Source organism: Gopherus evgoodei, chromosome 1 (genome assembly GCF_007399415.2).
Source record: "Gopherus evgoodei ecotype Sinaloan lineage chromosome 1, rGopEvg1_v1.p, whole genome shotgun sequence".
NCBI classification, from domain to species: Eukaryota; Metazoa; Chordata; order Testudines; family Testudinidae; genus Gopherus; species Gopherus evgoodei.
The window spans coordinates 78,924,468-78,933,419 of record NC_044322.1 but is presented as its reverse complement, the minus strand read 5'-3'; the positions used below and the strand labels follow the sequence as shown (position 1 = coordinate 78,933,419).

At 42.0% G+C, this 8,952-nt stretch overlaps 1 protein-coding gene across 4 annotated transcripts in view; it reads left to right on the top strand.

Moving 5' to 3' along the window:
• The first annotated feature begins 610 nt into the window (after positions 1–610).
• The window catches only part of FBXL3 (F-box and leucine rich repeat protein 3), a 35,400-nt gene continuing 27,058 nt past the window's right edge, over positions 611–8,952 (top strand). For 2 of the 4 annotated variants that reach the window (XM_030566871.1, XM_030566855.1), the window contains exons 1-2: positions 611–819; positions 4,722–5,085. In XM_030566871.1, the coding sequence (XP_030422731.1) occupies positions 4,723–5,085 (363 nt within the window). In that variant the 5' untranslated portion in view covers positions 611–819; position 4,722. Of the gene's footprint in view, positions 820–2,463; positions 2,687–4,721; positions 5,086–8,952 lie in introns of those variants that run through there. The other 2 variants (XM_030566860.1, XM_030566864.1) reach the window with 2 other exon arrangements.

The following is an 8,952-nucleotide window of genomic DNA, read 5'->3' as shown; positions in this document are numbered from 1 at the left end:
CACTATGACCTACATATTTCCCAGAGTCACTACCTTTCATAGCAGCAGCTTAGTGATTGCTTTGGCTTCTTGCATCACAGCAGCCCCCACAGTAGATTTGCCCACTCCCGACTGACCGGTAGCTGTCTGGCATTGCAAGCTTTCAGAGGGCTATTGCCACTCGCTTCTCCACTGTGAGGGCTGCTCTCATCTTGGTATTCTAGCGCTTCAGGGCAGGGGAAAGCAAGTCACAAAGTTCCATGAAAGTGCCCTTACGCATGCGAAAGCTTCACAGCCACTGGGAATCATCCCAAACCTGCACCACTATGCGGTCCCACCAGTCTGTGCTTGTTTCCCGGGCCCAAAATTGGTGTTCAATGGCTAGAACCTGCCACATTTCCAGCTTAATCTCCAATGCACCGGGACCTGCGGTTTGAGAGAATTCTGTGTCCATGTCCGCAAGAGGCTCGTTGTGGGCCGTTGGGAGCGAGTAACGCCCCCTCCCTCCGCGCCAACCGACCGACAGCCGCGCCGTTACTCTCTTGCTCGCTCTCTCACAGCACCCCAGGGGGCGGGGCTTGTTGCCAGGCGCGCTCGCGAGGCCGCGCAGGGCAACTAGGGCAAAGCCGCCGCCATTTTGGGTTCCGTGCGGGGCAGCTTCCGCTGCCGTGAAATAAACAAGGGGGCGGAGGGAGCGAAGGAACAGAGTGGGCGCCGCCGCGGGAAGCCTGTTTGGCGGGGGGGACGCTGCTCGCCGGAGCCGCCGATGTGGTGGGAGCGTGGGCGCCAGTGTGGCCCGGGCCCAGGTTAGCCTGAAACGCAGCAGGGAGCCGCCGCCAGGTGAGGGGCTGGCGGGCAGGCGATGGGGTGATGGAGCGGGCTTTTCTCCGCGCTGCCCGGGGTAGTGAAGCGGGTAGAGCGAGCCAGACCTCGGTGCTGGCAGCAGCCGCCTCTTCCCCGCGGGGCCGGGCAGTGTGAGTCCGCACAGAGCGGAGGCGCAGCGCTTGGCGCAGCGTAACTGGGACCCCCCCGGGCTCCCGTCCGTCCGTCCTGCCTTCAGCCAGAGGGACTGCGCGGGGCACTTGGCCGTACCCAGCGCGCATCCCGGTGGTGCACACGGACACCTGTGGGCGGCCAGCCCGGCGAGAAGAGGCGGGGCCCCTTTTCTGCTTATTTGCAAAGGCTCCCGTACGCTGATGCTGCTTCCTATTGAAGAACAACAATAAACTTCCTTAGCTGTAGTTGCAGGAGCTCTAAGAGATGAAGCCGCGGCGGCTTGTCGCGCGCGGACCCAGACGTTAGCGCGCCAGCCCTTCTGTGTCTCTTCCACGCACTCCTAATGCTTCGTCCCAAATGCAGGCAAAACAGCCAGCTCAGCCTCTGCTCGGTTTGTTGGTGTGAAAGAAGCAGTCGGGCATTTAAAATGTTAACAATCATTGGTAGACTTGTATTGTGTCCGTACCTTTCCCAACGTTCAAAACGTGAAAGTTTAAACATCTACTTATTTCTCATCTGAATTAATGACTGAACTGCATAATTGTTTTACATTTGCTTGCGTTGTAAGCAAGCCATTGTAGGATACCCCCAAACTTGACGTTTGGGAAAATCGGGGGTGCCAAATTAATCTGTATTAAGAAATCTCTTGAGAAAATATCTTGAATCAGATAAGCAGAAAGTATTAAATGAAGTTAAATCTCTTCTATAGCTGCACTTCGTTGTGGCTGGTTTTATACTGTATATCTTTTTCTGCCAAGTTCATTACAGGCTATGATTTGGAAAGAACTTGTCAGTGAGATATTGTGTTCTAGGCAAGCTGGAGAGTATTATTAGTAGGGTTTGGTACTTTAAGCATATGGAAAATGTTTATCTATTAATGTCTAGTCAAATGGTGACACCCATGTTGTGTTTTTTTTTTCATTGTGAAAATGTTGTCCTCTGTGTCCAGTGTTACCTTTCACTGTTTGCTGTTGTCTGTAACTGTGTCGGGATTCAATATGGTGGAATGTTTGGTATTTCAGAAACACAAGGCTGAGTTCGGTTAATTACCTATTTCAATTTTTTGTTCTTAAATTTAGTCTGCAGGAAGAATGGCCCCGTATTCTTTACTAGCATCCTCTTCGGATCTTTTTGTGGACAAATGACTTGTGTTGGGTTTTTTTGTTTTTTGTTTTGTTTTTTAAACTATTTTTTTTGTTGGAACTGGTCTCAATATTGCAGCCTACACTTAATAATAATAATAATAATTATAATTATTATTATTATTATTATTATTATTATTATTATTATTTATTAAGTCTTTATCTTGTGTAAAATGAAAATTATATCAGTTCCTGCATTCTATTGTTTCAAAAAATTATTCTTTTAATGAACTGTGTGCTCAAGTGCAAAATCATGATTACTGGCTATGTTCAGTTCTGTGTGTACCATAGATTTCAGTAATTGAGAGTTTTCAGAATTTAACTCATTTCCTTCTGCCACTCCTGTCTGTTGCATATAGATTCAAGGGTACACTTGTGGCTGGAAAATAGAGAACCAGAGCACCGTCAGCCCCTCCAGGGAGCAGATTGGCACTCAACAGCATTCTCTATATAGAGATACTGGGCAATCTAGTGGAAGTGCCCTGTTAACTATGTGATGCTTCTGTGGCAGTTAATCTAACCTTGATTGGACCTGAATTTTAATGAACCTGCCTATACAGTTGCAGAATGTAAGTTTTTGCTCCCCTATGGATTGGATGCAAATACGTTATTCATTACTATGCTGGTCCCTTTGCTTCCTTCTGTACAAATAAAAAGCCATCTGCAGCTTGGTCAGAAATTTCAGGTGAATAGCCTATTGCAGCATAATAGTAATAACTTTCTGCATGCTTATGTTCTTGAGTTTATGGATCATTATGGATAAATTTAAATAAGTACACACAATATTCTCATGCAGCGAGGCTTTGTCAAAATAAGCTTGTGCTGTGAATGCTGCCAGTTCTGGGCTAGAACAGGGACATTGAAAGGATAAGGATGTAGAAACGCTACTTGTCAGTCTGTGTTCAAATTTGATTATTTCATATTACAGACAGTGTCTGACCATACCTTCTCTCTGTTACTTTGACTCATGCTCAAAAATAACTATATGAATAATAGGGTTGTGATGGGGAGGGGAGATTAGCTAGGAAATGTAGTTAAGGGAGCAATGAATATTCCATAGAACAAAAGGATTCATAAAGTAAAATATGGCATCTAGCAACTATGTGAGATAAATGTTTCACTTTTTTGTCAGCTATAATGCTCTTCTATAATGCAGTTTGGTGAAATATTTAGCAAATGAAAGTGTGTTGGGAATTGCACAAGTAACTTTCCAAGCTTCAAACTGGCAATACATTATTGACCTTAGCCATATTACCTGAATATTCATTTTCTGAATGAAGATGTCCGTCTTTTTACAGAAAGTTTTGGGTTTGGGGTTTTTTTAGGTTATCAATACCAAGTTCTTCCTGTAGGGCTGCCCCTGTATTTGAAGGACTCGGAATGAGATATTATACGAGGCTGTGTCAGTTTACTGTGATCTCATGTTCCAAGTCTTTGAAAGACTGCTGAAGTCAGGACTTGATGTTTGTGACAAATGCTTGGTGTGGTTTTTTTCCCCCCAAACTTCGTTATGCTACCTTAATACATCAGAGCACTAAAGTAAAAGTAAAGGATTTATGGGCACAAACAGTTTTAATTTTGGTTTTGATGCTGACATCTCTAACTCATAGAAACATCCTAAATGTTATCTTCATTTTAAAATCTGACCCTGAATTTTATCCCTGTCCATAACAACTTATTTTCTTAATTTATTATTTTCTCCCCAGTAATAGGCAAAGTAGAACTTGCATAACACCATGTTTTAGAAGAAATGCATACTGTTGAGAATTGGGTACCTGTTTACCATATCACATTTATTCAACTTAATAGAATAACATTTTGAAGATCTAATTAGAATGTAAACTGTGATGCTCATCCAGATATTTAGCCCAAGAATTAAAGTTCACTACTATTCATGAAATTTAGCTATTTTGCAGTTTAGAAGTTATCACTAATTGTCACCCTTCTTAGTCTCAGCAAAGAAGGTGCCAATTGTATGGACCTGGTACCAGAACTATTTTTTTTCCCCACCCTAAAATGTGATGGTGAATTCAGGATTGAGACTCATTGATGTGGGAGGGGATCTGCAATAGCAGGAGCAATAGCTGTTGCTGATAGTCTCTTGTAGGATCTGAGGAAGAGTGCACACATGTCTTCATACTATTAGTGAGACAGAAAGTGCCACTTATCTTTCACAGAATAGGGAAATTGGCTATCAAACCCAGAATTAAACACTTGGAAAAGTTTTTTTCTTTTTCTCTAATCTTTTCATTACTCTTACATTTTACTTATAACAGTAGAAGGTACAATGCTTTCATATGGTAAGAGAATATCCAAGATGACTGCTCTTTCAGACTTACAAGAGAAAAGCATAGAAATAAGCTGTCACAGGATTGATAGCTCCTATTTTGAAAAAAAAAATTCAGTTTCACCTTTAGAATTTTCCACTTTCTTCAGTTTTGTCTTGGTATTGATGTGGGAGGAAACTATTCTCTTCTGAAAATTATATCCTGTGTTTTGTATTTTCATGGTGCCTGGGACCAGGACCCCATTGTGCTGTAAGTACTTAATGTCTTTATATTCTGTGGATGTATGTAGGGTAATACATTTTTCTTATTTTGATAGAATGAAACGAGGAAGGAAAAATAGTGAGGCCAACAATAGTTCATCAGAGGAGGAGGTTGGAGGAGAATTTAAGAAACAGAAGATTACAGATGAATCCACTGAAATCTCTCTGAGTCCTGATTGGGGTAACCTCCTTCCAGACATTATCCTACAAGTGTTTCAGTATTTGTCTCTTCTTGATCGTGCTCATGCATCACAAGTCTGCCGAAGATGGAATCAGGTGTTTCATATGCCTGACCTCTGGAGATGTTTTGAGTTTGAACTGAATCAGCCAGCTACATCTTACTTGAGGGCTACACATCCTGAGCTTATCAATCAGATTATTAAAAGACATTCCAATCATCTACAGTATGTTAGCTTCAAGGTAACACCTTTTACATTCTTATCTTTGAAAATGAGTAATTAAAAAAAATTGATTTGCATTTCAAGTAAGGTTTGACATTGAACAAGTTTACTGCAGTTCTGTTTAATTTAAAGCATTCTTAAAATTCCTTTTTATTTTTATGACATGGCTGAAGATAACAAAGTAGTATTTCTTTAATACTCCAAGATAGCTTTCACATTCTTGATAGCTTTCATAGTTATCCAGATAAAATTTATAGTATGAGTTGTAAGAGATTTCATTTATCCAAGGAGCAGTAATTGAAAAAACTTAGCATTATTAAGTGAACAATATATAGATAGTTGTGAACGAAGCATTTTAGCATAATGACGTTTCCTAACTCACTTAAAATAGAAGTTGCTCTTTTAAGTGCCTGTAAGTGCAAAGTTAAAAGACCATCCTAATCATTAATATAGTCAGTATAAAGTGATATGAGTTGTTGTAGAACAGACACAAAAATCACAAGGAAATGTTCTGAAGAAAGGAACATAATGAGTGGAAAGAGATTAATAATATAAAGTACATACTGACTTGTCAAATGAAAGATGTATTTTCTGTAGTGGTATTACAGGGAGGAGATTTGGTGTGGAGAATTGGCAAGGAATGATTGGTGGATTTATCAGAATTATGTATTTCCCCCCCCCCCCCTTTATTTTCTGGCCTTGCGGCCTCAGAAAATCACACTTGAGTTCCTGCATATGTTTCTTCTGGGACCCAGCCCAAGCAGGAAATGCTTGGACAGTAACAGAGATGCTGACCTATTGAGGTGGATGAACAGATGAACAGGGAAAGGAAGAAGCATATGACAGAATGTGAAAAGGAGGGTGGCTGAAACAGAAAGAAAAATCAGAATGGAAAAAGGAACAGAGTGAAATAGGAGATGTGGTGATAAAATGCAAAAATGAGTGAGAGACTGGCAGAAAAGGTGTCAGGAATGAAATATAAAAGAAAGGGGAAGACCTAGAAATTGGAGAAGTGAATCAAAAACAGGAATTACTTGGGGCTAATCGACACTGAAACCTTATATTATCATGGCTTAGTGTGAGAGATATGGAAAATCCACCTCCCCGAGACATAGCAATGCTGACCAAACCCCCACTGTAGACCACAGTAGGTCAACAGAAGAATTCTTCCATCAGCCTAGTTACCGCTCTCTGGGAGGTGGATTAACTACAGCAATGGGAGAACCCCCTGCTGTTGCTGTAGTGAGCGTCTACACCAGGGGTCAGCAACCTCTGGCATGCGGCTCGCCAGGATAAGCACCCTAGAGGGCCGGGCCAGTTTGTTTACCTGCTGCGTCGGCAGGTTCAGCCGACCATGGCTCCCACTGGCCGTGGTTCGCTGTCCCAGGCCAATGGGGGCGGTGGGAAGTGCTGCAGGCCAAGGAACGTACCGGCCATGGCTTCCCGCTGCCCCTCTTGGCCTGGGACAGCGAACCATGGCCAGTGGGAGCTATGATCGGCTGAACCTGCTGACATGGCAGGTAAACAAACTGGCCCGCCCCGCCAGGGTGCTTACCCTGTGAGCCCTGTGCCAGAGGTTGCCGACCCCTGGTCTACACAGCAGCATTACAGCAGTGCCACTGTAGGTCATGTCTACGCTACAACTTTTGTTGGTGTAACTTATGTTGCCTAGAGTGTGAAAAAACACTCTGCTGAGCACCATTAGTTATACCAACAGAAGTGCTGGTGTGGACAGTGCTGTGTTGACAGGAGAGCTTCTCTCGCCAACATAGCTACTGCTGCTCAGGGAGATTTTTATTATGTTGATGGGCAAACTCTCTCCTGTCGGCATAGAGCAACTAAACGAGTGATCTTACAGTGGCGCAGCTGCAGAAGTATAGCTGTGCCGCTGTAAGTTTGCTAATGTAGATATGTCCTAAGAGTGCAGCCTTAGTTTAGGGACGGAGATGCTATGGTTACTAAAGGAAAACTATCAACAGAAGACTAGCTGGGTTGGTAGCCACAAGAAACTCAAATCTTTTGCCTAAAATTTTGGCATATTTCTCTTCCTCAGTCCCATTCAAAAGGGCATGTGGATGTGTTTGTGTGTAGCTCTCCTTCTGTCCAAACAAATAAAATTAAAAACTTTGGCACTGAGTAAATTTTGATTTAGATTGGGGTAGTACCCAAAACACCAAAATCGGCTCAGTTCAATATTTGCAGTTTCTGCTATGGTATATGAATTGGAACATAGCACGGTTCCAAGTCAAAATTGTGATGTATTGGCAGAGTACCAGGAGGAAACTTGCTCAAACTTTGGCCATGTATCCCTGCTCTAGCCTGTATAACGAATTTATTACTACATATTTGGTCTGTAGTTTGTCACCAAAATGACAATTAACAGCCCCTCATATCTGAGTTTAATTTAAGTGGGGAAAAGCAACAGCCAGTGTTTTTAACTTGCGCCACTAATGTAGTCCATGATTATTTTATCTTGTGAGAGCCCAAGCTCTGAATCCATGGGAGATGCTGTTTTTCTTGCCTGCCTGCATTCCTTCTAAATAAGGCTAAGAAGAATTAAGGAAGACTAGCTAGCCTGTTGGACTGTGTTTGAAGCTGTGGCAGTAGCTTTGTTAAAGACTACTAACAGTCAAACAGTGAATGCAGAAGGGTCATCTAAGTGATATTCCAAAAAACAAAAATGTGAGATTAGTTGGAAAACTAGACAACTGGTGATTAGAATAGTTGCATTTTCAATAGACTTTTAAAAAAAAAAAAGGGTAGTGGGGGGAGTAGGCAATTCCTGTTTAGTTTTCCATTGTGTATCAATCTTGTCAGGCAAACCCAGCTATATCTTTGCTACGCTTCTCCAATTTAGAAGTAGCTAATCAGTCATGCTGAGTTAAAGTGACATTAGTCAATTTCAAGAAATTTGAGCCAATATTTAAAAAGTACTGAATGTGATAACCTTTAAATAGCACATGCTCATTTTGTTAGAATATTCTTTATGAAAAGCTAGTAAGAGCTTTTTTTTTTTTTTTGCTTCCCTAGCTATTTTTACAAGGTTATTGTATTGAACTGAATAACATTCAGGTCTCCCTATTCTTCTCCCTTCCCTCTGTTTACATGCTGCTGTGCTATTGGTTAAATATCAGTTTTATGGTTGCTGGTTAACACTACTTATATGGTCTTTCCCAGACCATATACAGTTCTTCTGAGAGTCGTGTATTAGCATCCTGGCAGGAAGTGCAGTTAACAATCGGCAAAAATAAAGGTAACTCTCCTCCAGTCATAGGGAGGAGACAGGTTGGGGAGTAGTAGTAGTTTGTAGATGGGATTTATGGCTTACTACAACATTAGACACTAAAAATCATGGACTGAATAGAGACAAAGTTATGAATTTAAGCTCCCAGGCTTGTCTTTCCTTTTGAGAATGAGGACTGAGAGATCAGATATAGAATGGTCTATGGCCGTGTCTGCACTACACAGTTTTGACAAAACAATGAAGGTGTATTGCAGTGCTTCTCCTGCTGATTTAACACTCCTGCTATGCTGACATTAAAAAAAACACCTGGACAAGTTTTCCCTGATTGTGCTGCAGGTAGAACTCATCTTTGCTCACCCCTCCCTCTGCAGCCCATGCAAAACTGCTTTCCATGCCCTCCCCAAATCACCACACATACTCCTTGCATATTTTAGGGCTGTTGCAGTACCCCATGCACTCCACCCTTAGGGACACGTTTCAGAACTACAACTGGACATATACCCAGCTGTGAGACCCTCATTTCAAAAAATGCTCTTCATTTTCATGTCCCTTGTAGAAAATAGAAATATTTGTATAGCTGTTATATTTTTATTAACTTAGAAAAAGAAAATGAATCTTTTTCTCTTACACATTGTGGTTGCC